Source organism: Botrytis sinoallii, assembly GCF_014898435.1.
Source record: "Botrytis sinoallii strain Bc 23 chromosome Unknown BSIN_014, whole genome shotgun sequence".
Lineage (NCBI taxonomy): Eukaryota > Fungi > Ascomycota > Leotiomycetes > Helotiales > Sclerotiniaceae > Botrytis > Botrytis sinoallii.
Window position 1 is genome coordinate 613,458 of NW_024066041.1, and position 26,764 is coordinate 640,221.

Genomic DNA, 26,764 nt, shown 5'->3' on the forward strand with positions numbered 1-26,764 from the left:
CTCTATATAACCGAAAAAAGCGGTGGAAATTGAATATTCTTTCAAAAATCTTTTTAATAGATTATAAATTCATTTCAGATTAAATATTGAAATTTGAAAAAAGCAAATGAAAATTTGAGTATTTTTTGTATTGATATTCAGTGTTTTTATTATTTAATATTATATTGAGAAGAGATTTCGATTGTTAAAGTTTTTTAAATGATAATCAATTTCCGCTGCTTTTTTCGGTTACATAGAGCCAGGCCAGGTAGCTGGATATACTAGGTAGGTACTTGTTACATACCTATCAAGTGTTTGCAATAGCAACGCTTAAAGTCTTCATCTCATAACCACCCCCCTTTCAACCTGAATCTCACTTGAATATAATTCTCATCCGGAACAAGGTGAGAGGGAGGGAGGGGATGACAATATGAAGAGAAATCACTCCCTCCAGCTTTCAACAACTCACATCATTGCTCAAGATAATCGTTCCTACTTCGGAGCAAGCAGGACTCCACCATTAATCTGAAATTCGCAATCATCGGAATCCCTTCTCCCCGTCGAGCCCGTCTCAAATCCCACACCCGTCTCATCCAAGAAGCTCCACCGTGGTAACATTCGCATCGCACGGTTCCAAGGTTCGCAAAAGATAAAACGAACCCGAAAACACATGTGAGCCGATTCCTCCACAATTTATGTCACATCAGTCAGCACGTACCGAGGTGATAGGACGTCGCATCCCATATCAAAAGTGTAAACAGGTACCAATGCTTGTGATATCGACATTTTGAGACATAGACTTTCTGCAGGTACGAGTTATGGCGCCATGGGCATAGGTAGGTAGGTAGTTAAAGATATAAGTATCAACGTCGATTTCCTTTTGATTGTTTGTTCTTTCCTCGAATATTGTTCTTTTCCCTGCTGTTGTATTGCATTGCCTTATCTATTTAACCTGCATATCGCCAAAACTACCTAGCACCTACCTGGGTACCATCCGGAACTTCTGCATCACCTCATAGCTACTTCTTACCTTACCCCGCTTAATACCTTAAGCTTCCATCTTAGAAACACTTCGACAACTAACAACAAACTCTCAACACAAACCATACAATGGCAGCTGGTCCCGAAGTTACGTTGAAGGATCTAAGTGGAAATTGGGTTATGGTAAGAAACTCTCCTCTCCCTTATCCATACCATCTCACCTTCATATCCTAACACCACCCAGAACAAAACCCTCTCCGACGATACCGACGCCGTCCTCGCCCTCCAAGGTATAGGCTGGTGGACGCGCAAAGCCATCTCCCTCGCCACCGTAACCCTTCACGTCAAACAATACATGGACGAAAACCAAATTCCACACATCGACATTGATCAAACAGCGACCGGTGGTCTCAAAGGCACCTCGGAATATCGAGTCCTCGATTGGTCAGTTGGCACTCACGAAGATCATCTGTTTGGGAAAATCGCCGCGCAATCTCGTTTTTGTACTCTGGAACAAGCGGCGGAATTTGATGATGATGCGTTTTTGAGAGACGGATGGTTGGAGGGGGAGGAGGAAAATAGTGGACCGGAAGGCCAAAGACATGTGCAGAGTTATGCTGTGAATGAGGAGAAGGGATGGACGGCAAATCAGATCTGGGGATTTGCAATTATTGATGGAAAGAGATATCATACCCGGAGAGTGGTGGTTAAGAAGGGGAATGAGGCGTTGAAGATTAGATTGGTTTATAATTACCAGGGAAAGCCATAGATAGGTGGATAGAATAGCAAAGAGTGGCTAAGTAATCGGATAGCAGAGGATAGAAATGTTTAAGGATTCTAGGAGTTTTCAATCGCTGCGTCTGTTGCTTGCATATATATCGACAAAATCAAAATTCTCGGGAGACACTCAAAATGTCTTGAAAATGACATTTATATGGACTTTCGATACTCTCTTGACGACTATTCCATATTCCATATCCCAAATCTTACTCTACCCACTCCACTCCACTCCACTCCACCCCCCCAAAACAAATCCCCCGATCTCAAATCCTCAATCCTCAATCTCAATCCTCAATCTTCCAATCTACAAACCCACACCCTTACCTCATCTCCTCTCCTCGCCCCTACACCCCTCTCCTCCAAAACTACCTACTAGGTAGATAGGTAGGCAAAAGTACAAGTACCTAGGTGAACTAACCCCTGCACCCCCACTCCACCCCGCAGCATTTCCTATTCCCATCCCCGTAATCCATCACATCACATCACTCCTCGCCCCTCACTCCTTCATGTATTTCCTCCATGCATTTCCAGCTGGAGACCCCAAATTACTATTACTTCTCTCCCCAAATTAAATCAAACAAAACAAAAGAATCTCACCAAAATAATCTACCTATTGTAGATGAGTATCTAAACAAAACAAAACTCCCCAAATAATCTAATCCATCTCATCCATCTCATACATCCAATCATCATCCAATTAGCATCCCCCAATCAACCTTCCTATTGTATATTGCTTGTTTTTCGTGCAGGCTTTATTCTTATGTTGTATATATGTATATTTAGTAAGATCTTACATACCTGGTACTCCATGCTAGATGAAAGATGAAAGATAAAAGAGATACTAGAAAGGGAGAGACTATAGTTAAGTTTCCTAGATAGATATCTAGATATGTAAGTAGGTGGTTTACACCAGATAATAAGTAGATGATAGTAAATAGTAAGTACTAAACAGACATTATTACTCCATTTCAGTCCGCGAATAGATTGTTAGTTGAAAGAGTTCCTCTCTATACGTCTATATAGTAATTCTATAGTACTCTTTTCGCTCATTGCGATTTTTAGTTTCTGATAGGGTGAGTTGTTTATTTTTGTATTTATTTTTGTATTTATTTTTGTATTTATTTTTGTATTTATTTTTGTATTTATTTTTGTATTTATTTTTGTATTTATGTTTATATCTATGTTTATATCTATGTTATATAAGATGAGTATGAGTAAGAGTATGAATTTCATCAGTAGGTAGATACCTCGTAAATACCTAGTATGTTATAATACACTCAAAACAATCGATATCCACACTTCTCAATTGTATGAGGAATATAACAACAAAAAGTGTTATAACACCCATATGAAAATACTACACTTTGAGTAATTGAGAAAATAGAATACAAGCGTGAACTTTCCACACTATTCCTGGCCCTACGCCAGTACGCCAAACCATTTCCATTTGAACAAGACAAAGACACCTTCACGCCAGTAGCAATAACCAAATATGCTATTCCATTTACACAATTAAACATATGCAGACAAGCATTATCAAAGAGCCATTCCAATATTTTATCCATTTGCTCCAACACGATGCTTGATAACAATCCCAACAAAATTTCCATGCCAACTCGCCACACCAGTATTCAGCTCCAGCGAAGCATGCTCCGCTTTCCTTTCGCGATCAGAATGAAAGCTCACAGAAGATCCCCAATTCAAATGCGCTGAGCCTACCGTCATAGCGAGGTGATGAGGCCATTGCCATGCGGAAAGCGAGGGCTCACAACGTGCAATCGCCATTTTGCTTATTCTGATACGATCTCTGCTCGTGGTTCGTCCCTTCACGTAAATGACGCAGCAATCTGTATTGTTTCTAGAGAGAACCAAGATTATTTCAAAATTCCTGCTTAGCGATTCCCATGTGAGATGTGATGCCGAATCATTGAACCCAGGCGGGAATACACTTCTTACTGAAAAGCCGGCTGTGCTCATCTGATTATGATATAATTGAAAGCCTGACTGTTCAATGGTGTATTGGCCTGGACGAAAAAATAAGAAATCTAGGTCGTTGATCGATTTGAATTTCCGGGGCTTCCAAGTCGAGGGTGTGCTTTTCGGTTGAATGAGATATATTGATTTCCATTTGATTTTTCGATTTGACCCTTTGGTTAAAGTGACGGAGACGACGGGGGGACTTCCAGAAAGGCGTTCAAAAAGTTGATCTTCTTGTTTCAGCAAAGGTAAGACGAATGCTTCACGCTTGTTCCCAAGCCGCGCGACTGCCCACCCACTGATAAAAGCAAGATAAATACCTAGTGATGAATTGATACACATCAGAGGTAAGTTTATATTTAACCCCAGATTTGTCATCATAGAATGGGTAGCCAATTTTAAGTGGTTATCAAATTTCGACAGAGAAACAGGGAACTTTCTGAAATAATGAGATGACGGCGCCAAAATACCATAAGAGCGTAAACCCATGTTTGTCCGTAAGGAAGTCTCTCGCCAAGTCATATCAAATCCCCAAGCAAGTATACTTAGATCTTGGTTCTTTTTGAGGACTTCCTCTTGTAGGCGTTGGAATGCCTTATTTCCTTCTCCGTATAACAACGGCATATTGACTTGTAAGAGACCTAGTAGACAATAGGCAGCGTCTTCTGGTCGAGTTGTTTCTCGCATGGCAGCCCACGAAAATTTACAACCACTAGCAATTTGGGCGCTAGCTTCGCCAAACTCAATTTCAAAGTACTTAGTTCCAATGCCCGTGATTTCTTCAAGCAGAACCATGCGTTGTCTTGGAAGATCAGCCCTACGTGACTTTTTGTCTTCGTGTTCGGCCATTACTGAATCATTGAAAATCGTTGTCCCATTCCTGATGAAAGAAAACAATCTTGCTAGGTGCAAGCAATTCTTGTAATGTCCAACCTCGAGTAAACCAACGACTCTTTCGAAACGCCGAATCAATCTCATATGGATCTTGGGAGGACGGAACATCTATCAGGTAGATATAACATACAGCAGCCTTCTCATACCAAGCATACATAGAGTTGATGGATTCGGACAATTCGGCACTGCTGCTCTTGTCAATACAACAAGTATCTATCCAAACGAATTCAAAGCCATCAATGATCGCCTGTCGGCAACAACCTTCGATTTTCGAGTAGCCATTCTTCTTTTTGTGTTCAGAATTGGCGAGATCTTGAAAAAGTACCTCTTCACCACCCCAAGTATGAGATAAAATCGCATACCTGGGGATTTTGGTGGCAGTGAAGTCTTCCAATTGACGCGTGTGGACATTGAGTAGACGCATTTCAACTTAGCCGACCTGATAATCGTTGCAGGTTGTAATTACGTAATCGTTTTGGACTCATGGGATAAGACGACATAGAAATCGCACGGGAAGTCGACCCAATAGCGTGGTATCAGGGTATGTTTCTCCTGAAATCTCTTATGTCCTGAATTGAGCTTTTGAATGAAAAGATGGGATACGGAAAACTCAATAAGGGGGCTGACAGGGAGGATCCTGACGCACGTGAAGATAAGAAACCATGACGGGCAAATTCTTGTGCGACGACTTTGCACGGCCAGGACGAATAATTTAAATAGCTGGGAGAATCCAAGAAAGTGACGATAGTACTGTATTGAACGATAACGGAGAGCCCTGAGATTTAGATTGCCAACTCGAATCAAAACACGATCACTTTGACATTCCAATCATGTTCCATGAATCTGATAAGCTACTCGGGATTGAAAGCAAGATGCATGGGAAAAACAAAACAGACACACATGTATATTTAGCAAACCGTCAGGACTCCCCAAGCCAGAGTCTCAAACAGTATTTCCGATGCTGATATGTATGGGTTAAACCATGATTCAGACGGCCAGAAGAAGCAATTCTATCGAAGAGTTCATGGAACAATATTAGACTCCATCCATCTCAGAATATTCTTCGTATTGTTCTGATTCTCCAGAACCCTTTAAGCTTCGAATTGTGAGGGTAACGTTGTGAAATATGTGGTGAAACGGTTCAAGGTGAGAATAATTACCTAGTAGTATAATGAGAGACCCATGAGCGAATATTGAATCAACGCTCATGAGAAGTTTCCGTATTCTTTGATATTGCTGCTGTGAAGTATCAAAATATTTCAAGAGAAGAAACAAGAGTTGACCAATCGATAGATGTAGGAAATACACACCAATCATAACCACTCCCGCCCATCAAAGTGGAGCTCAAAAGCATATCCCAACCTCTGGTTTATTATCCATCCCATCCACCATTCACCACTTTCCCCTCACTGATTACCTAGCACCTAGGAGATATTATACTCTGTCTCGTCTGTCTGTACACATTCAATGCACATCTACACGAGCCACAAGCCCAGGAACCATCTCGGAACCCATTCTCAAAGAAGAAGGTCCCAAAGTCACAGCCAATATCATGGCAATATGTGATGTCAATCCAATTATCATTCATTCCACGATAAGATCATCTCCACTTTGATGATGCAAACCTAGATTGAGCCGATAACAGGAAAGTACTACTCATTAGGTTTTGCTCACCTAATTCGTACGACTTCGTACTTCATTTGTCTCTGCTTGAAATAATCGGCACGCCAGTGTGATACGATGGTGGACACCTTCTTGATCTGGAACCCATCTGTGAACATCTTACTTCCATTTGCATATAGCTGATGTAGATGGACATGGGTAGCTCGGGTTAGGGTAGGTATGGATGATATAAAGAGAGATGATGTCGCCATTTCTGTGGATGTTGGAAGTAGACGGATTTTTGAGAGAGGGACTCAATTGAAATCGATTGAAATTAACTGACTTGAGTTGGAAGAAGTCAGTAGATTTCCGTGGTCGGGTATGTACCTAGTATTTACTTTCTCTTATGTTTAATCTTAGCCACTCACTCTCTTTGTCGCTGTTCATAAATTACCCCGCCACCTTCAATTCGATTCCATCCTCCCGAGTTCCCCTTCACTGCCACTGTGTTAATAGGAAAGTATGATACCTAGCCTTGGAATACGGCAGTCTCCAAATTTAAGAGAAACGGCCATTTCATTCAAACTCTACGGTTGAACTGACATCATGTACAGCAAAGCCCATCAAGGTGTTTTCGCCGTATTAGGAAACTTAGGATCCTATTGGGTTTCTAGATAAATAAACCCTCGAGGACCAAAAATCTACCAGAGACAACACCAAATAATTTACAACCATGCTTTCCACATTCTATACAGTTTGGTGCGATTTGCGCCTTCTTCAATGTGGATTCTCACATCAATATATCCAAATGGTGTTGATCGAAACTAAGCGTAAGCTCCCTTTTACTCTCCACACTCCTCCATTTCACACCGCCCGATTTACCTAGTAGTTCCTTACACCCACTAATTCCAAGCTAATACCCACAACTAGAGAACCACCATTTCCCGTCGAGAACTAGAACTAGCCAAGCGCGACGACGTTGATCCCTCACTACTCTACCCAACCTACAATCTCACCGTCCCAATTGATTATTTCCACAATGAGTCTCGCTATGAACCTCACAGCAATGGAACCTTCCCACTCCGCTATTGGTTCGACGCTACCTATTATAAACCTGGCGGTCCAGTAATCGTTCTCCAATCAGGAGAAACAGATGCCGAAGGACGATTACCATTCTTACAGAAAGGTATATTACATCAATTGGCTGTTGCGACACACGGTATTGGTGTCGTGCTTGAACATCGTTATTATGGCCAAAGTATTCCAACCCCGGATTTCTCAACTGAGAATTTGAGGTTCTTGACTACCGAACAGGCATTGATGGATGAGGTTTATTTTGCTAGGAACATTGTCTTTCCGGGATTGGAAGATCATAATTTGACTGCACCAAATGTGGCTTACATTGGGTATGGAGGTTCTTATGCTGGTGCCTTCAATGCTTTCTTGAGAAAGTTATATCCTGACACTTTCTGGGGTAAGTTATTTCCTTTCTTCCAAAGTTCAAATAAAAAGGATAATGTGACTAACATGTGATTAGGAACAATCTCTTCCAGTGGTGTCGTTGAAGCTATCTACGATTACTGGGATTACTTTGAGCCTATCCGCGTATATGCCGATCAAAAATGTGTCAAGAATACCCAACTCATCACCAATTCTATGGATAACATTGTCATTGGACAAGAAAACGACACCGCTCTAGTCCAAGAACTTAAATCCGTCTGGGGACTTCCAAACGTTACCTATTCCAATGATTTCATGTCGGTAGTCATGTACGGAATGTGGGAATGGCAAGCAAAAATTGGGGATCCAGAAGTTGAAGGAACACCATACTTTGATTACTATTGTGGCAATGTTACTAGTAAAAAACTTCTTTGGCCAAGTTTGAATAGCTCTACAACGGAAGTTCAGAAGTTGCTCACAAAGGGTGGTTATGGTTCTCAACTCAACAGCTTGACAATTCCATATTTGAACTGGATTGGTTGGTTAACTGGTAAGAAACTTCGCCCCAAATCTTGTTCGTATCACCTGCACATACTAACTAACTCCAGATTATACTGCCACCAATTTCGGTGATTGTTCCCCCAACCAAGATTCTTGCTACTCGACCCACAACTCTACTTACTACGCGCAAGACGATGCGTCCCAAGACTGGCGTCTGTGGCCCTACCAATACTGTACCGAATGGGGATACCTCCAAAACGGTGCTTCTGTCCCCGCAAATCAACTCCCTCTCCTCTCCCGCACAATTGATCTTCCCTACCTTTCCATCATCTGTGCTGAATCTTTCAACATTACAACTCCCCCAGCTGTCGAAAATATAAACAAATACGGTGGATTCAATCTCACTTACCCAAGACTAGCATATATAGATGGCGAACAAGATGTTTGGCGTCCGGCTACTCCTCACGCTTCACCTTTCAATACTACGGCACTCAATCGGACCTCTACGATTGACCAACCTTTCATCTTGATTGAAGGAGCAGTGCATCATTGGGATGAAAATGGACTTTTGGCAAATGAGACTACTAAGAGCCTTCCTCCGAAGACGATTAAGAAAGTACAGAGCCAGGAGATTACATTTGTGAAGAAGTGGATGGAGGAATGGAAGAGAGATTGCCACAGAAAGGAGAGAGTGCTTGCCTGAGTTTGAGGGCATTTGATACTTGTATATGATCTTGTGCATACATTCTCGCATGAACAAAACTATGACGGCGAGCGAGTAATTAGGCAAATAATATAAATTTTGACTTTGCAGACTCATGCGTATTCTACCCTTTTTACGAGTGACTAATCTATCGATGCTTCCACAGCGCCCATTCCTTTTCTCTAGAGAGTTCTAGGCGGGTAGATAATTATCCACAATAAAGTACCTGCAGCGCCTGCATACTTACTCATCTACCTCCCTCCCTCTCTACATCACCCCCAAAGTCTGAAGTCAAGATGAAGAGTATTCCTCATTCCTCATTCCTCATTCCTCATTTCTTCTTTTTCTTTTTCCTTTTCCTTCACAACTTCACCACATCCAACAATCCCGATTACCTTTTCACAATTCTTCTGTAAGTTATATTATATTATACTATTATCTACCTACCTCTCTCTGCGCCTCAAACTTGGTATGCTACTTACTTCTTAATGTGGGAGGAGTGTGATACTATTCATTATCATTAACATTACCATTAATACTACGGTTTTTGGATTATGGATCATGGATAATCAATTACGATGTATTGAAAGATGGATAGAGAGGTGAAGATTGGGAGGGGAGGGGTCAAAAATGCGGAATGAGGTAGACAGAGAGAGAAAATATGAAGGGAGAAATGGGTTACAGAGAATAGGGTGGTGGGAAACGATAAAATACATTTCATTGTTTGAAGAATTCGAAAGACCTGGATATTTCAGGGCAGAGAGGCGTGTAATTGTTTCTCAAAACTTTTTCAGTGTGACTTCCGATCAACATGTCCAAGCGATGTGAATGCGGGTTAAATTGGGTCTTTGAAATCATTCACACTGAAAGAACATTGGAAACTCACTGTGATTATCTCTGACAAATTTCTCAATAGTAGCGAAGATTTATAATGTGTTTGATGAAACCGTTTGTTAAGATGTGCAAATGCAAAGATTTAGCGAAGCGTGCTCTGTAAATGGTGATCAGAGAGATATCTCTCGACTGTTAAAGGGTTCAGAATACACAATCCTTCAAATCCTCTGATCCCTTGCGACGACTGAACTCATTGTCATTACCCTCTTCAAGCGAGGAAAAAATGAGTAATGAATCACACGAAAATTCTTATACTGACTCCCGTCAACCCAGAAGCAAAAAGGCTATGTCCTAAACACCAGTGCTGCTCTTCATATCTGTCTCTCATCAAATTTAATCGAAATCTTTATGTTTTTTTCGATAGTAAAAGGGAGCCCGATAACTACAGGAAACAGATTTTTTGAGTTGGCAATAAAGAGCAGATGTGAAGCCCTCCACTTCAGCCTCTGCTTTTCGAAATTGATCTGAAATCGTTTGGATATTTTTCCCAAAGTATCCCCTTGGAATGACAGTGCGGCCGTCGACCATCAGTGCTCGTAAGCAATTGCCATCTTCTGTGAGTGAGAAAACGACTTTTTATGAAGCTAGGTTCAAAAGCCGATGCACCACCCTCTATCAAGGTCGTTCGAAGAGCGTCGTATACCAAAGTACTTACATCTCCAAGGTCGTACTTATCCGCGTACTTTAAGAAGGAAATGCAATGTTCAGCTGCATGTCGCCCATGCCTTCAAGATGGAGAGTTTGTCGCCGACACCGTTGATGGAAAACGTACTCTACCAGAACTTCGAAATCTTTCACAGTATATTCTCGCAATTCCATTGTTTTGTGTCTGACCTTCTATGAAGTTTCCATTGAAGGATCTATCGAAGACCGGAGAATAGTATGCGAGGAGATCTTTTGGTAGCTCAAATGATTTCTTCTCAGGACCAACAACTATGTTAACTTTTGGGCCCACCACCATCCTATTTGTACATACTTCATTAGTATCTGGAGTCATCACCGCATGTGTGAAGAGTACTTACTTGATGTATAACTCAGTTGTAGGTCTCTGTCGGGAGCTGGATACATTTACTCTTGAATCACCGATGTTTACGGCGTAAGAATTGCAACTCTCAATTCTCTCGCCGGATGTGTCCGAGGTGGCAATACAATTATCACTCAAATCTGAAAAGAACTCCGAGTCCCTTGAGCGTATCGTAGACGGAGTACCTGTAGTCGCGACGTGTAGATGATTTTTTCGAGGAGTTACTGTCCAAATATCGTCGGACATATCTGGTGAAGCTTTACGCTTGACTCCAGAAGTAGTCGCAGACGTTGTGGCTGAGAAAGAGGACGACGCAATCATGCTACAAGGATCCACGGGGCACATGGACAGGTCTTAGATCAACCGTGCCATCAGTAGCTTCCTGCTTAATTTCAGAAGAAGCTTCAGACTTCATGGCTGCTGATTTTATGACTAACATCCGGTCAGCAGCAAAACCTTGAAAATGAAGCCGAACCAAGAGCGACAAATAGCCTGACAAATGTCGAGGACCAAAAATATTAAAGTCTCCAAGCACAAATGCTTACCTACTAAAGATCCGAAAAAGTAAGATGAGTCAATAGAGAAGACGCTTTACGTTTGGTGAAATCATCCGAGAAGATTGAATGGCACCAGAATCGATAAATTTAAAGATGAATATTCAATCGGAGAAGATAGAGTGATGATAAAGTACAACCGTCGAGTCCTGAGTAAATGAAAGAAGATCAAGTGAGGATAATTCTCGTCTCTGAGAAGAAAAATATGATAAAATACACGAAATACAGATGAAAACACACGAGATACCTGATAAAATCGATGAAATGAAGATATACTTCCCCCCTCAGACATGAGAATACGAGTATGATTGAGAAAAGAAAGTAGAAGAAGAAAAATCGGACGAGAAGTACAGGTGAAAGTGAAATCTCGCTAGTGGAATTTAAGCAATTGGAAAGTGCCAAAATGGGAAAGAGCAAGCACATCGACCACTTGATTGGAGCTGGCACGTGCGTTCAAGTGATCGTGAGGTTTGGAAAGAGTTTGAGAGTTTTTGAGCGATGTATTGGAATAGAGAATGTGGGTGTGCTAAGTGTATGTATGATATTGGTTATTCATCTGTGATATTTTGGTTGATTTGAAGCATTTCATGGTTGTTTTTCTATTTCTGAGGGCTGGTTGATAATACGAGATGGGATGGGATGAGAACAGGAGATGGTGAAGGATCAATGTGAAGGAGATTTACCTCAAATGAGATTGGCTTTTCTCGTAACGAGACCACGATATCTGGGTACTCAACTTCTAGCCATCTTCAATATAGGTACCTAGTAGGTATTCATATCCACACTCAAAATCATTTCCTAGGTAGATAAGCAATAGGGTAAGAATTGAATTCCTGAAATTAATCAAGATACCAGAATGTTCGAAAGCAACGGATAATATAAAATACATCCCCCCTCCCTCCTATGAGCTCTCTTTTCAACCTGCCACCCATCAACTCGTAACAGCTACGACCAAAGCTAGTACACCTACCAAGAGAACATCTAAGTCCAAGCTGTTAACAGTTGCAGCAGAATGTGCAGCAGCCGTACAATTGAACGGCGCAGAACAAGCTTTAATTTGCTGATGATGAGCATCCCATCCGGTACTATAGCAAAGAAAGTCATCTTTGGTGCCCGTGTGGCTCGAATATTTAAACGTAATGAATTTTCCCGCCCCCATTTGCGATTCTCTAATAGTGACCATCTTCGGAAGAGTCGAATGAATCGCAATATATTTATCACGTTGAAGAACGTCATCTTGACGTCCTATCTCAGTGCATTTCGAGTCGTAGATAATTAAATTGGATCTTTGATTTCTATTCTCCCCGGTGTACACAGGAACAGCCATGAGGTTTGTGAGGGTACACTGACCGGTGGTCATGAAGGTCGTATTGCAGGTCTGGGGCTAGATGGGTAGATCTTGTGAGACGTCTCGCCATTTGTAGCTTTCTCCTTTGCGAGGATAGTTTGTAGCAAGAGCGAGAGGTGGGAATATGCTGGATATCGTCAAGAGGATGATAAAGGGGAAAAATATGCGGGCCGGGCGAGGTTTGAACTGCATTTTCTAATGATGATGTTAGCCTAGAGATCATTACATACGGGACGCCAAAGACCTACGATTAAATGGGGAATTTAGGCGCGTACGCGTAGAATACTATTTTATTAAGTAGTTAGAGTTCTGTGGGAGATGACAGTATCAGCAAAGATGTTTTGAGTAATGTGTTTGAGATTATTCAAGACTTACGCTTTGATATGAATGTGTTTATGTGTGATAAATGAGTATGCAATGACCGAATATCAACAATCAAGTAACCTGCACTGGCGAAGGTCAATATAATTTCGGCTCATTTAGTGACTCACCCCTCAAAAATGTCACAGCTGATTTGAACGACACGACAAACTTAGAATTCACTTCTGAATCTAAAAATAGAGAAAAGTTATCAAGGAAGCAAATATATGTACTATTATCTTTCAAACTTCGCTGCAAGTACTACAACAACAAATATCAAAGAAGGCCTGGGGATTCATAAAGGCCCTTCTCTTTGCAAATCGTAAAGGCTCTTATCGAACCCGCCATTTCAATCACTCCATCACTCCAACAAATTCAACATCCCACTCAGTATGAGGTAATTTAACCAGTGCATCCACCGAGTCTGACGGATCCAGCATACATCTCGTAGGTATCGGCGTTGTTGGCAGCGTGAGCAGCAGACAAAGCCTTAGCAGCGGTTGGTCCATAAGCCCAATCCTCGGTACCGTACAAGTGAGTCATCTCGTGCAAGATACTTCCGGCACGGTCATAATCGAAATCCGAGCAAGTAGCTGAGTACTCAGGAAAGCCATAGAATCCATTGTTTGGGCAAGGAACAATGACGTTGGCGCTGGGAACTGTGTAGAGCAAGGCACTTCCGTCAGAGCAATCTCCGTAGGTGTCTGTGCAAGAGATCTTTGGGCCTGTGGTTTGAACGTTCTTGACATCATTATAGATGGCACGAACGGTACTCTCCTCGGAGGTAGACTTGAACCAGGTGGTAAAGTAATCGGCACCAGTACCAGCGGCAGTGTAAGCATTGGTAGCCATTGTGATGGCATCAGCGACTGAAGTCCTAAGGCCGCTGATTTGAGAGGTGCTGCAGCTGCTGTAGGTAATGGCACGCTTTGAGATACGTGAGTTGAATGGCTCATCTCTGCTGACAAGATCACTTGGAGGAAAAGTTAGCAACCACTATCGGCTTCGGGCGGTGATGGTACTTACGATGCAACCTTGCTTTGATCAGGGGTAATAGTCACAGTGTTGGAGGTGACAGCGTCGCAAAGAGTAGTTTGGCTCAAAGCAGATGGAGCACGTTCTCCAATGACATATCTGAAACCTTGGATAGCGGTAACATCAACAGTCTTAAGACCTTCAAGATTGTAGGTCTTGGCTACGTTGAGAGAAGCTGTGACAGTCTCGCCAGGTTGAAGAGTTTGGAACATTTCAGGAGCAAGGCCGGTACGCTTGTAGTTGACATAAGTTCCCTTGAATTCAAGATCCTTATCAGCTGTAGACAGTCAGTTTTGATTCCAAGAGAGATTGCCATTCGAATCCAGGAGCTGAACATACCTGTAGCAGCTACGACGTCCAAAGTAGCGTGTTCACTCAAGACGGTGTTACCCTTGAAGAGAGTGAGGGTCTCTGCACCAGTGTTGGTGATTGCGACTTGAGCAACATGATCGGCGGTGCCAGCAATCTCAACTGAGAGAGGGCAACTGGTAGCAGCCATAGCTGCACCAGCGAGAGCGGCGACTGGGAGAATCTTGGAAATCATGTTGAGATCTTTGGAGTATTGATCTGAATTGAGACTTGACTGGGAGGATGTTCTTTCAATGGAGAGCGAAAGTGCAGGACTTTAAGTACTGATTCCCTCTCCATTGTCAAATGATAACAATCTGCCAGATGAGGCAGGTAAGTTTAAAACCCTCCCATTTCATAAACTGTATATCTTGATCACCAGGTTCTTCACGATGCAAACTGACCTACAGCCGACAATGTCTTCACGTGTGTCCATGTCGACCAGCCTCATCCAATTGATATGAGCGACGAAGAGGGTCAAAGCCAAGACGGTTTAATGCACAAAGTCGCATTATCATCTCTTGACTGCAAAGATCCTTCCCATATATAGCAACTCGATCTAATCAAGATATCACTGGTACACGGACTGTCCAATGTGTCTTGTTGATTTGTTATAGATATCTAGAACCTTTCTTGAAGAAAAAAGCAACGAGCGTTGTGAGTGGCTGGACGAGACATTTGCCGAGGTGGTGTAATGTCGGATAAGCTTCTTCGCTAACCTACATCAGGAAGGGGGATGTCTTAAGGGACCTTGGCGAAATGTGCCAATGCTGGATAAGCATCGTGTCTGGGACCAAGTGCCAAGTAATTGCTTGAACATTTGGCGGAGGATTTTGCTTACATAGGAAGGTGAAGGTGGCGCTTTGCCAATATGCGCCAATGATAGATATCCCCATGATGAACTACATTCAAGTGCCGGAAGCTAAGCATATGTCGCAGTACCTTATCTCGCAATTTCATGTGATCCGTAGAGGACGTTCGAAAACGGCAGCTCGGGGATTGTGGATCCTCGTTCGTGTCTATCCTTCATCGGCGTTGATGGACCCACGAAGGATTCAAACGTATATTCCGCGAATGGCGGCGATATCCTAGGAAAAGTTTCCTTTTGATATGATTATTTCGTTGACACATGGAATCAAGTGTATCTTGTAGTCCAATAACGGTGTTGGCTTCGCACGTCTTTCTTCTTGTGAGTTCTTCCTCTACAGAAGAGGGAATTCAATCGTGGAATACTTGTGGACAGTATTGTTTGTGCATTGCTAAGTGATAGCAATCGATGATGTAGAGGGAAAGGGAATAATTCATTGCGATTGATTGCTCAAGACCTACGGCTGCTCAATGTGAACGATAGCTTCTCTCCTTTAGAATTCCGATAACTCATCAACAAATCAATATTCTTCGTCGGAATCCCAATTTGATTGTCGAAAGTTGATCTTGGGTTAGAGTTCTGAGGGGTTTTTTGGTAGGTATGCAACGCATCTTCGTCCCACCAGCGAGTCCCCGATGACTAAGCAACCGAGGCAACCATCTTGAAACGTGGAGCAAGGTCATTTGTCCAATGCATATCAGCTTCTCACATAAATGCCATGGTCACTTTTATCTCTATTCAGCTGGCTTATATGATTTACGTTTATCACAATGAAGCTTTTGTCACTAATTGTAACTCACACGTTACTGATCTCAAAAGATGTCTACGGAAAGGTTTGTAATTTAGATGGCTTTTGAACGTTATCGAGAAATTCTGGCTATTTACAAGACGAGCTTCAATGTTGACGCTAGCTCTCTCACAGGCTGGCTTATTGAGTAGATGATTGTTGTTGTATTTAATTCTCTGCAGGATTTCCAACAATATGGATGCCGAAGAAAAAACGCACAAATTTTGCGGTGCGAGTAGTGTCTACGCATACTTACGCCTCATGTCCTTTACTTCAGTATTGAGTTTCGTCTTGGTACTTCTATTTAGAAGAGATGACCAGAGTCATTCTCGTCTCGATATCAAAGCACGTTACCTCTCAAGAGTTTGAGTGCGTAGAATGTTCGAAATCTACTCGCGGGGGCTTTTTCAGGTACTATTTGCAGATCTGGTAGGAACGCTTGCGAAACCTTGTGAGGAGTGATATGCTCTGTTGTTTTCGACGGTTTCAATTTGTTCAATTCATGTTTGTTCACATGTCTCAGCAATTGTTATTTCGACTTATTATTTTATGGTGACCCAAAAATTTATATCACAAAGGTCGTGAGCATCGAAATCTCCCTCGCTTTCAGTTTATGCAAATCTCTCGATGAAAAAGAGGCATCTCTGGTTCAGCTATCTCTATTGAAAATTCTTATTCGGCATCTTTCGACCATCTCGATTTCGATGACAACAAATCATTGGCAGTGAAGCCTTTAGTTCGGGTCTTTGCATTGCGTTCAAAACGAAAAAAAATATCACTAATATTAAGCTATCGCCTTCCACTTCCAAACTTCTTGGAACCTGCAAATGGTCAATCAGAAACGAGCTTTGCGCCATTCAAAATCTGCAACACACATTTACACGGGGCTTCTGGAGTGTTTCTGCCCCATAATCGAAATTTGGTCTCGAAATGGGATGCCAATTTGTTCCTGGTGCAAAAATGGTTCTGAATGGGATCACATTAAGAAACATTCAAGGTACTGATATCGGAGAGATCGGTTCAATTGAGTCTTGAAATGAGTTCCGTCTTCAATCTGTGCCACGCATCGAATTGTCTCGTCACAGTTGTCGATTAAACAAGATTATGAAAGCTCTGGCAACATACAAGCAGACCCCGAAGTTACAATCAGTGTCTCAGATCTAATCATATAGATGTAGATTTGCACATCGGAAGCTATGTATTTGACATTACGATGATCAAGCTAGTGAAGAAACCCGCCGGACATTCTTTGACCTCTCGGCTCCCTCACTAGATCATGTGTTGTGTCCGCTGTCCTGTGATTGATCTAGCCACTAGCAGACTTCCTTCACTTTATTAGTTTTGTGGGTCTTTGTGGTACCGGATGGTGAAGGGAAGTTTTTTGGATGAACAATTGATTTTGCATGGCGTTACGAGCGAGACCCAATTTACGCCAGTCTAGATTTCTGGGTTATTTTTCTCCAAGAGAATTCTGTCAGCGCTTATTTCTTGAAGAATTATCGGACCTTTAACCTAAATAGAGGAATTGAGTATTATGTATTTCGCGCTAAAGATACTGACGTATTCTCTGAATCAAAGAAGCTTTGTATCATGATTACTTTTTTGCAGATTCTGTGTAAAAAGCATGTTAGACATCCAAACAGAGCCCTATGATCCTTTGACCATTGAGATCAGCATCCTGTTTCTCTCAGGCCTCCCTAAGTTCAAAGCTCATAGCCGCAAGACAAAGTGGAGAATGAATCGGCAATGACGACCCGTAACGTTTTGCCGGACGCAAGAGACCATAATACATCACTATCACAATACTACTGTGCAAATAACCCAAAGTATATTTCATCCTGCCATTGGCGGCTAATGAACCATACATTACAAGGCTGATATTCGCGCTAGCATTCCGTATATGGACATATGAACCCGACAGTTTGGCTCTGGCCATGGGTCCTTATTACTTCCAACTGTTGCCAAATGTTAGTACAGTCATTGATATCAAATCAATGGAGATGAAATATTTCAATATGAAACGAGTAGTTCTCGAGAATTATTACATTATTGCGCCTCTCCTGCTCGGTCAGAAAAGTATTGTCTTCTTCCAACATCAACTTCTTTCGTTTCTTTCAAGACCTCCACGCAACTTCATCCAATTTTGAGCCTCTGATAGACAAGATGCATATTCCTAAACTCTTGGAATTCTCCACTTACCTCGGTCTGAGTTATGGTGCTTGCGATACAAACGTCACAATATCAGGGCTAGGAAGAGCTGCCGATGGACAGCCAGCTCTCGATCGCCCGATCGGTCTCTTTTCTTTTGGAGGATCAAAATGCTGTTAGTTTCACTACTTCTTCCATTTTCAGAAACTCAATTCTAATAAGAATATGCAGCACCAGAAACCACAGTTCAGAGTTCGTCATCACTATCAAAACACTTTTCCATACTCCAACTAATCCCCATCTAGCTCAAGACATCACATATAGCCACATCAGCATCCGCAGTTCTTCAAGATCAGACTGGTACAGCTATTATGGATTCCCAACTTTTGACTTATCCGCGCACTGCGATATTCAAAGCTCGGGCGTTCCTCTGCGAGAATTTGTCCAGACAGGACATTTCACATGGACATTAATCCCCGAGCAAAAAATCACCAACATTGTGTGCGAAACTACTCCTCATACCATGGTCAACTTCATCGGACGCGAGAAAGATGGAACACAAGTTTTTCGCACGGAAAAAGTGGTTGGAAATTCAGAGCTGGGATTCAGATTTGGTAAGCTTGCCTTTTTTTTTTGAACTTTGATTGTCATTAAGATAGTTTTGACTAATCAGTAAAATAGACTCAGAGTCTCCAACCACAATCCATCAACTCGAGTCTACCTACCCCTACTTCAGCTCCTGCAAAGTTTCAAACGGAAAGAATAAATTCTCGTTCACGAAAACCGATCGTGGAATCTATATCATTCATCCCCCACAATCTAAGCTCAAGATTTTGTGTCCGGATTTGGCTTCGTATCCGTGGAAAGGAACGTCGATGCCAAAATTGTATGTTCAGGGTTCGTGATGGTCATGGAATCTGGGGATTATGTGGAGTTTGGTCTGTTTTGGATGAGATATACATATCACTGTGTGGTTATATAATTATTATGTACTGGATGTATTTTTAGGGTAGATATGAGATGGATGAGATGAAGATATTAACTCTCTCACTATTCAAATAGTTAAAATCTGTAGATTCAGATAATAATGCAAAAAGTTTCAATCTAAACTTCCTTTCTCTTCTTCCCAATATTTCCCATCTAGCCTCTCATCCTACTTCCCTTCTCCTTCCAGCACCTCATCATATCCTCCTCCTCAAAATAATTCAACAAATCTCACAAAAAATATTCACCCACGCCGCACTCTCCCAATTTATCCAGCCGGACCTGCACATACCCGCCAAACGAAAAACATCCACATAGTTAGGGTACATATGCACTCCAAGTACCTGGGTATCACCATACGGTTACATCGGCAATTCGAGTTAACAACCGGCGTGCACTGATATCCAATCATCACATGGGTGTTAAAAGAGTATTGGGGTCCGGGGAAGAGGTACCTGGCACTAACTGTTAGTTGCCGACGATGTAGTCAGGGGTGTGGTGAGGATTTTTGGGGTGAGATTTTTCTGTGTCTTGGATTGTGTGTGTATTTCATGGATGTTTTGTGTTACGGTCACAGGTTTAAGAGTTGGTTCGTATCATCCTTCTGTGGTCATAAGAGAGAAATATAAGGGAAGTTGTGCTTGTTTTTAATACTGAATGGTCATAGATGGAGGGGTCTTCCGGAGTATCATGGATTGAGCATATGATCAACGTCACTTACTCGACGCAACGTACAGCGTACTCATTGCATATCGGCAGGTGGAGAATTCTCATGGCCATGAGGATATTAGTATGGGGGTTTTTAAACATCTTTTTGGACTGGCATGAAAAGATTATTTTCAATCACAATTTAAACCTTGTTCTAATTTTTCATCACCTATGAGTCTCGGCTGACACAGAATAATCACTGGATCCAGATATAGCCGCGCCTCCCGCCTCTAAGACGCTTTTAGATTTCCTGCCTCTGCAGTGCACTGTGCCGCATTAACCATTCCATCTCACAGTCACGTACTCGGTTTTCTACATGTTCAGTCGTAGACCTCAAGTCTGGTATCGCCCTGTTAGTATTCATCTAATCACAAGTTCAATTATCACAGAATGATAGACGGAATATTTGAAATTCGTATCCATTGCGTCAAGTATCGTATCATCTATGGCGACGAGAAGAGGAAGCTACCTAAGCTACAAACTAAAGCAAGCAGTTACATAAAATCCGCCTGTATCCAGCAATCAAGGCATATGTATCTACTCTGAAAGCCCAGTGATAAAAGCAGTATTTCCAGAGAAGCTGCACCCTTCCCGCCAAAACTCTGATTTTCTAAGTAAGCTTTTAATATGGTGTTGTGGATAAAACTCGTAAAGACATTTGCATTTCATGACCCCAACTCCTCGCTATCCTTTTGCTCTCCATTTCACTCCTCGCAAGTAAAAATAAATCTGTTGGCACCACATATATTTGCCAATCGTGAAACATAACTACCGAGCAAGTTGATCACTACTCGCCTCACATTCTTCGAATTCTAACTCCCACTTATCGACTTCCTCGAATTTCCGCGCAGCTTTCTTCAATTCCTTTCCTACCCTCTTCTCCAATTCAGAGCTATTTTCACTTCGAGGCTCTTCTGCTGGCCTTTCGTCTTGGGCAGGTGCCAAACTGTCATCTGGATCGATTTCATTTTCTTTATCAGATGCTGCCGGTGCTGGCTTTCTTCCGTAAGTTCTCTTCCCTTTACCTTTAGCAGCAGCCTTAGCTTTTTGTGTAAGTTTTGAAGACGTAGCAGATGCTCCAATGGTAGGGCGAGCAGAAGCTTGACGACGGGCAGTTGGGGCGACTGTTATGGTCAATTCGTCATCATGCTCGCCAAGACCAGTAGTGTCCACCTCACTGTCAGAGGATTCTACGTCCAGAGCGGATCGATGACGCTGACGGCGTCTTGGAAGTAGGGCTTGTAGGGCTGCAGTAGATAAAGTTGCAGGTTGAGGTGCAGCTTTACGCGGAGGCCGTGTGGAGCGTGTAGGTATATCGGGTGAATGTGTGAGTGATGGCGGGGAAGATATAGGAGAGGAGCGCATTTCTGAATTTGAGACACGCGGTGGAGTTCGTGGATTTATTATGCGTCGAGGTCGAGTAACTGCCTGACGCGTATTCAAGGTAGGTTGAGGAGGCGGCGGAGGTGATGGTAAAGATTGAGCGGGCGAAAGAGAGGAACTTCCAGCACGTGGAGGTGCCATAGTTTCACTCATAGGCTCGGGCGTCGCAATACGTTCTATTGATGATAATGGCGAATCCTCAGGAGAAGGCTCTTTTTCTAATTCTGGTAGCTCGCCCTCCTCGTCGTCTTCATCACTATCTATCGGCGCGGTCGCGGGGATTGTGTCTTCGGGGTCTGAATCGTTTTTAGGTAATTTGGAAGGGCTCTGCTGCGTCTGCGTAGCGCCTTGTGAACGTGGAACCTGTACACTAGACAGTTTTCGCTTTCTTGAACTCGATGACGAAGGCACAGCTCTTCCCTTGGCAAAATTTAAAGGTGTTGATTCGTCTTCGGGCGCAAAGCCATCGGAATCAGAATCGGAATCGAATGTAGGTCTTGCTTGTTCTGGTTTCCGCGCCGTTCCCAAAATACTAGGTTCTCGAGCTCTTCTTTTGAAATTGCCAAGTCGCAATACAGATCCGATTTCTGGCCTGTCTCCACCCACACTACTTGGTCTCCTAGATCCAGCGCGTCCTCTAAATGTTCCCATTCCCAGCCCAGATGTGTTCCTCTTGCCAACACTTGTAAGACCGTTCTCTTCTGCCAAGTCCGAGTCTACACTGCTTGATCGAGCTCGTGTTGTTTGTTGTCCTAGAATACTTGGTTCGCGCGCCCTCCGTCGAAAATTACCAATCGCAAGTACAGAATTGTCCATAGCAGATGTACGTCGACCTCTTCTCCCAGCTTCAATTTCCGGGCTACTAGATATCCGCGTATCATCATCTGATTCTAATTCTGGCGCATTCTTCGGCTTTGTAGTATTGGCAGCTTCCTTAGACTCTGTATTCTCGATGTTGCGCGATGCATTGCGACCACTGCTTCGTGTTGCAACAGACTTTCCTTTTGCCAACTTTGTCGCACTCGTAGATTTCTCAAGTTCTCCATCACTGACATCATATAGATCGTTGAAAGGACGCGCCGTTGGAGCTGCCGCTGGTAAAAATTCCGATTCGACTAGTTCTGCTGATTCTATGACGCGCGGGGCAGGCGCAGTCGCAGGAGGACGAGTGACTTTTGTGCGTTTTGGGCGTGGCATTTCGACAGGTTATTAAGGGATTGCTTATCACTGAAATTGAATATTCCAACCTATAGAAGGCCGTTTATTGAATTTCGTGAAACTTTTCGTGGTGGTATCAGATATTGTGGTGGTAGATGGTTGAGCGCGTCGCGTCTCCACCTCTCTAGTTTATTAGTTTGTTTATCTTTAGCGACAAACAAAGCAGCTAATTATTGTAATCTACACTACATCATAGCTTTATTAACTCGTCAAGTAGAACATCAGCATCAGAATTCAGTACAACTCAATATGTACCAGAACAGCTAACCCGAATGCCATTTTTACAATTGGCGATCAAGTCTCTTTTAATCTTTACAAGTAGAGACGATTTGCGCGATTCCACTATGCCTCTTATGCCTCACAATAGAGATGGGCCAGCGCCCGCTTACTTTCAAGAACTGTTTGAAATCTTATAGAATTTATGTCGAAAGACTCGAGGCTCTGAAAGCAAGGGGAATAACTAGTTATAGTTTCCCTGACGTCTACCTCGCGTGTGTTGAGTTGTCACAGCACTATAGCTACTCGAGTGGTGACAAACTACGTATCAATTCGTTTCAAGCGTGTGTATATGTCAAATAAGTTGAGTCGTCACAGAGGGGACCACCTGCAGATTTTTTTGGTTTCGAATCATATGTACCTTGAGTGTCATTGAGGGCCAAATGCTTGTGAGGTCACATCGTACCTCGGTCATGCCCAATTGACTTTCAGGTCCCTGCAGTACAAAGAAAATGCGAATCCGAATTTTGGTTGAATTATGGTTGACAATCTCATCAGCGTTCGAACCATCAATATTTTCTCCTTTCACAATCGTTCTTTGCTCTCATACTGATAATTGTAGGTACTTTGCCTGCGCCTCATTACAATGTGTGAAGTTTCACCGACTTTTGGCAGCAACGAATGCGAAGAGTCAATAGAAAGCTGAGTCTTGATAACTGTACTGGTTCAGATTATGTACTACTCGTGGTTTATATTTCAAGTCCAAAGACTCAGTACACTTTGTCTAATCTCTACAACATAGTGGTAGATTGCTTCTTGAGGGCTATGTAAGTTTCGAAATACTCGGTTTCAAACGGATATGTCAGATTTCCTGGATTCAAGAACACGACGTCCACATGAGTGGTATTGGGCAACTTGCAAAGAATTTCCATAATTGCAAAAGTAAAGACGATTGAGGCTGAAACACTAGCCCTGATTCACCAGTGCTAGCTTTTTAATAGCAATTATTACACGGCTGCAGCTGATCGGCACGTTCGAGCGTTTATGTTGCTTTAGTGGTCACTCGGTCCGTGCCGTTAACCGCTGCAACCCCAAAGTTAGCTTGGGCAAGCGAATATACTCTGGTCTGCTCCTTGGGGTAAATCTATTGAGGATCTATATGCAAGACGCGCGGGGATTCCGACTTCCCACTGATATAAGGCCTTCGTGACGACATACATTCGATATTGGTGAAAAGATGCGAGGATATGAACAACTATAATATGTGGCTATGCACTCGCAGAATGATGTTGTACAAAGACCATCCTTGAAGTTCAGAACCACAGGTACCATCCACAACACAGCCCTCTCAGCTTTACCGATGTGTGGAGTTTTCAAAAGATGTGAATGCTGTACCACTATCATTGAGCAAAAGACATTTGATCTCAAAGAGCCTCAAGTTTCTGATCACACGGTATTGCGGCAAGGTTATTCACCGACTCTGATCGCCATGATCCTGTCGTTATTCCATTCTTTCATAGAAAGTCTTTGCTACCTGATTCGACAATGCTATACAGATTCGCAATTTTCCGTCCATTTTGTAAGAAGGATGGGGTAATGTCGTTTGCGGCCGTCATACCCCCACTTTCAGGCCGGAATGACTGGCATAATAAGGCACTGTTACACCAAGCGAGAAAGCTGCTTTCTCCTACCAACAAACTTGGATGTTATACGAGGTTTCCAAATTTTCAGTCCCTCATGACTCCCAACTCATTGATACCAAGAGGGATCATTTCCATGGTAACAAAAATCTCATACCATGAATCTACGAGGGTGCAATTAGCCGAGTGAGATCTTCCCCCTGGAAAAGGGCTGAGTGTTGCGTCTACTTCCGATCACCAAGATTTGACATACACCGCATCGTTTAAAGCTCTGCTGCTGATGTGCCACACCTCCAACTACGACGATGTTTTCTTCGAGACGTGGGATTTCGCCAACTCATCTAGCAGGCATAAGCCATTGCGGCTGTCAGAACATTGCAACATAAGGATCAAGATACAAGTAGAAGTCTCTCCTATCGTAGAAGTCACACACTTCAAGCTCCGATAAACAAGCTCTAGCTCTCAAGTTATCTCACACTGTTTTATGATACTAGATACTGAAATGTGTAAGCTGAAACATTCTACCAGATTCCATCCCTCCTCTTCTAACATCTTCCTAGTGGGCGCTGATAATATTATCGATATAACTTTTGGTGTTACAAGCGCCATCCTCACGATGATAACTATTTACTTGATGTGTAAACACCACAATTCTAGAGGTAAGTTAATCTCGGCTCTCGATAGGCCATAGCTGCAAGGTCAGCATATATTAGACGACATAAACTTGACATATTACATTTCTTTTTTGAATTCCCTCTGACCAGATTAGTTCCAGAACTTGATGTCGAGCAAGGCAGAGACTTTAAACTCAATCCAACTATACCAAATTCTGATCCAGTTTCTATTCCTTCGTACTCTGACTTGCGATCCTTGCCTATGACATTGAACCAAGCCGTTGTATCATTTCCAATTGCCCCACAACCAGATATCCTACCCAGCACGCCATCTTATCAGACTGCTTCTGAAATTACGCTTGCACAACATCAAATTCTTGAGCAGACTATACAGTCCTTTCCTATCACGACGGATATAGCTACAGTGCCAGATCTTCCTGGTTCTCACGCTTACTACCACTCACTCCAGTCTTTTTTTCTAAATGAGAGTGGGTAGTCTAAATTCGAATGTTCGCGTCATATTAGCAATGAATTTGTGAATCTGGCGTTTAGTATCTATCGAGTTGCATTGTAGGGAGTTAAGATATGGGCTCGCGCCGGGATACCCATATGATGATAGTATACGAAATAGAGTTGGGGTTACGTTTTTGTGGTGTTTTCATTTGAAATTTGGATAATTTGAGTTTTGGATGCAGGGAGTACTTACGTTAAATTTATTTTCTTTTTTTTTTGCAACACAAGATTTGAAAGGGATAGAGAAGAGGGCGAACACAGAATGTATTAGAAAGAAGACGGAATGAGGTATAGCAGGGGATATTTATATCAGGGAATTGAAAAGCGCGAATTGTTCAGACTAAGCATTTTGCTGAGAGCAGGATAATACGATCAATTGAATGATATATAGCCGATATCTCCCGCAAGGGCTCTCATCATCTCTATGCATGTGGATTACGACCCCCACTTTCCCAATTGGGAATGCGAACATACATGTGCATCAAAATCTTACTATTAGAGGATCGGAACGAGCGCTTATGTGACAGTGTGGGGAGAAAACTACCTCTTTAGATTAAAACGGTGTTCCTCGACCCCGCTGCTCAATACTCTCAATAGTGCTTTCGGGAAGCTCGGGTGTACTCCTAGTGAACCCCACATTCCATCGAGATCTGTAGTCTTTTTATTCCGCAACGGCTGCGGTGCGGCCCGGAACTTGCGGGTTGACCCATCTGAGACCCGATTTGTTGGAGGCTGACAGATACATTAAGTCTAATGAATCTTAAAGGAATAGGTTGAGTCACATGGAAAACCCTAAGAAGAATCACAATCGTGAATAGTTTGGGTGATTGGTATTCATGCGCCTTATGTCATTGTGATACTCCGGCAACAGCTTAAATCCTTCTATTCACAATCGTCTGTTCATGAAGAAATACTACATAGCACACTCGCGGTCTTCCCGATGAGCTTCAGGCTCCAAGAACTTGAGTAGAGATCAACTCGTCATCAATGCGCCTTAGAAGCTGGCTAGGTACTGTCCAAAGCTACAAGAAACACAATCCCGCAGAGGTTCTGCCCAATTGCTATTGACAACACTCTACAACGGTAAGCCAGTTAGCACAATGCCTGCACTGCATGAACAACATGAAATAAAACTCGTTTTATTGGCGTTTTGTGCTGAGGAATGGTACCTTATCTTTCCTTGTCTACTTCACATTCAAAGCCAAAAGTGTTGTGTCTTTTAAGTCTGGACTATCATTCCCAGACACCCGTATCTAAGTTTCCAT

At 42.6% G+C, this 26,764-nt stretch overlaps 9 protein-coding genes across 9 annotated transcripts; 4 read left to right on the top strand and 5 right to left on the bottom strand.

Annotated features, from left to right (window-relative positions):
* The first annotated feature begins 826 nt into the window (after window positions 1–826).
* EAF02_007935 (uncharacterized protein) lies at window positions 827–1,895 on the top strand. Its single transcript, XM_038903983.1, has 2 exons — window positions 827–1,143; window positions 1,205–1,895. Exons 1-2 carry the CDS (start codon window positions 1,090–1,092, stop codon window positions 1,727–1,729), a joined length of 579 nt encoding a protein of 192 aa, XP_038756264.1. The 5' UTR covers window positions 827–1,089; the 3' UTR covers window positions 1,730–1,895.
* Window positions 1,896–3,297: 1,402 nt separating this feature from the next.
* Window positions 3,298–4,566, bottom strand: EAF02_007936 (uncharacterized protein; the record flags this gene model as incomplete). Its single annotated transcript, XM_038903984.1, has 1 exon — window positions 3,298–4,566. One exon carries the CDS (start codon window positions 4,564–4,566, stop codon window positions 3,298–3,300), a length of 1,269 nt encoding a protein of 422 aa, XP_038756265.1.
* Window positions 4,567–6,946: 2,380 nt separating this feature from the next.
* Window positions 6,947–8,973, top strand: EAF02_007937 (uncharacterized protein; the record flags this gene model as incomplete). Its single annotated transcript, XM_038903985.1, has 4 exons — window positions 6,947–7,024; window positions 7,144–7,687; window positions 7,751–8,203; window positions 8,262–8,973. 4 exons carry the CDS (start codon window positions 6,947–6,949, stop codon window positions 8,855–8,857), a joined length of 1,671 nt encoding a protein of 556 aa, XP_038756266.1. The 3' UTR covers window positions 8,858–8,973.
* A 1,111-nt stretch (window positions 8,974–10,084) lies between these two features.
* EAF02_007938 (uncharacterized protein) lies at window positions 10,085–11,096 on the bottom strand (the record flags this gene model as incomplete). The annotated part of the gene is given in 4 exon segments (XM_038903986.1): window positions 10,085–10,305; window positions 10,322–10,433; window positions 10,524–10,713; window positions 10,774–11,096. 4 exon segments carry the CDS (start codon window positions 11,094–11,096, stop codon window positions 10,085–10,087), a joined length of 846 nt encoding a protein of 281 aa, XP_038756267.1.
* Window positions 11,097–12,260: 1,164 nt separating this feature from the next.
* Window positions 12,261–12,689, bottom strand: EAF02_007939 (uncharacterized protein; the record flags this gene model as incomplete). Its single annotated transcript, XM_038903987.1, has 1 exon — window positions 12,261–12,689. The coding sequence occupies one exon, from the start codon at window positions 12,687–12,689 to the stop codon at window positions 12,261–12,263; it is 429 nt and encodes a 142-aa protein (XP_038756268.1).
* Window positions 12,690–13,253: 564 nt separating this feature from the next.
* EAF02_007940 (uncharacterized protein) lies at window positions 13,254–15,834 on the bottom strand. The gene is made up of 3 exons (XM_038903988.1): window positions 14,412–15,834; window positions 14,064–14,349; window positions 13,254–14,010 (listed from the first exon to the last, which is right to left on the bottom strand). The coding sequence occupies exons 1-3, from the start codon at window positions 14,614–14,616 to the stop codon at window positions 13,440–13,442; spliced, it is 1,062 nt and encodes a 353-aa protein (XP_038756269.1). The 5' UTR covers window positions 14,617–15,834; the 3' UTR covers window positions 13,254–13,439.
* A 2,404-nt stretch (window positions 15,835–18,238) lies between these two features.
* Window positions 18,239–19,128, top strand: EAF02_007941 (uncharacterized protein; the record flags this gene model as incomplete). Its single annotated transcript, XM_038903989.1, has 4 exons — window positions 18,239–18,398; window positions 18,455–18,475; window positions 18,529–18,837; window positions 18,905–19,128. 4 exons carry the CDS (start codon window positions 18,239–18,241, stop codon window positions 19,126–19,128), a joined length of 714 nt encoding a protein of 237 aa, XP_038756270.1.
* A 1,555-nt stretch (window positions 19,129–20,683) lies between these two features.
* EAF02_007942 (uncharacterized protein) lies at window positions 20,684–22,495 on the bottom strand (the record flags this gene model as incomplete). Its single annotated transcript, XM_038903990.1, has 1 exon — window positions 20,684–22,495. One exon carries the CDS (start codon window positions 22,493–22,495, stop codon window positions 20,684–20,686), a length of 1,812 nt encoding a protein of 603 aa, XP_038756271.1.
* Window positions 22,496–23,920: 1,425 nt separating this feature from the next.
* On the top strand, window positions 23,921–25,898 carry EAF02_007943 (uncharacterized protein). Its single transcript, XM_038903991.1, has 3 exons — window positions 23,921–24,878; window positions 24,933–25,031; window positions 25,142–25,898. The coding sequence occupies exons 1-3, from the start codon at window positions 24,857–24,859 to the stop codon at window positions 25,480–25,482; spliced, it is 462 nt and encodes a 153-aa protein (XP_038756272.1). The 5' UTR covers window positions 23,921–24,856; the 3' UTR covers window positions 25,483–25,898.
* The last annotated feature ends 866 nt before the right edge of the window (window positions 25,899–26,764 follow it).

What these genes read in the sequence shown, in the direction of transcription:
- EAF02_007935 (XM_038903983.1), top strand. Translation starts at nt 1,090, where the DNA reads ATGGCAGCTGGTCCCGAAGTTACGTTGAAGGATCTAAGTGGAAATTGG. An exon ending in TAAGTGGAAATTGGGTTATG is followed by an intron (nt 1,144 to 1,204) that starts GTAAGAAACTCT and finishes AACACCACCCAG; the next exon opens with AACAAAACCCTCTCCGACGA.
- EAF02_007940 (XM_038903988.1), bottom strand. Translation starts at nt 14,616, where the DNA reads ATGATTTCCAAGATTCTCCCAGTCGCCGCTCTCGCTGGTGCAGCTATG. An exon ending in GGACGTCGTAGCTGCTACAG is followed by an intron (nt 14,350 to 14,411) that starts GTATGTTCAGCT and finishes GACTGTCTACAG; the next exon opens with CTGATAAGGATCTTGAATTC. An exon ending in GATCAAAGCAAGGTTGCATC is followed by an intron (nt 14,011 to 14,063) that starts GTAAGTACCATC and finishes TTTTCCTCCAAG; the next exon opens with TGATCTTGTCAGCAGAGATG.
- EAF02_007943 (XM_038903991.1), top strand. Translation starts at nt 24,857, where the DNA reads ATGATACTAGATACTGAAATGT. An exon ending in GATACTAGATACTGAAATGT is followed by an intron (nt 24,879 to 24,932) that starts GTAAGCTGAAAC and finishes ACATCTTCCTAG; the next exon opens with TGGGCGCTGATAATATTATC. An exon ending in TAAACACCACAATTCTAGAG is followed by an intron (nt 25,032 to 25,141) that starts GTAAGTTAATCT and finishes TGACCAGATTAG; the next exon opens with TTCCAGAACTTGATGTCGAG.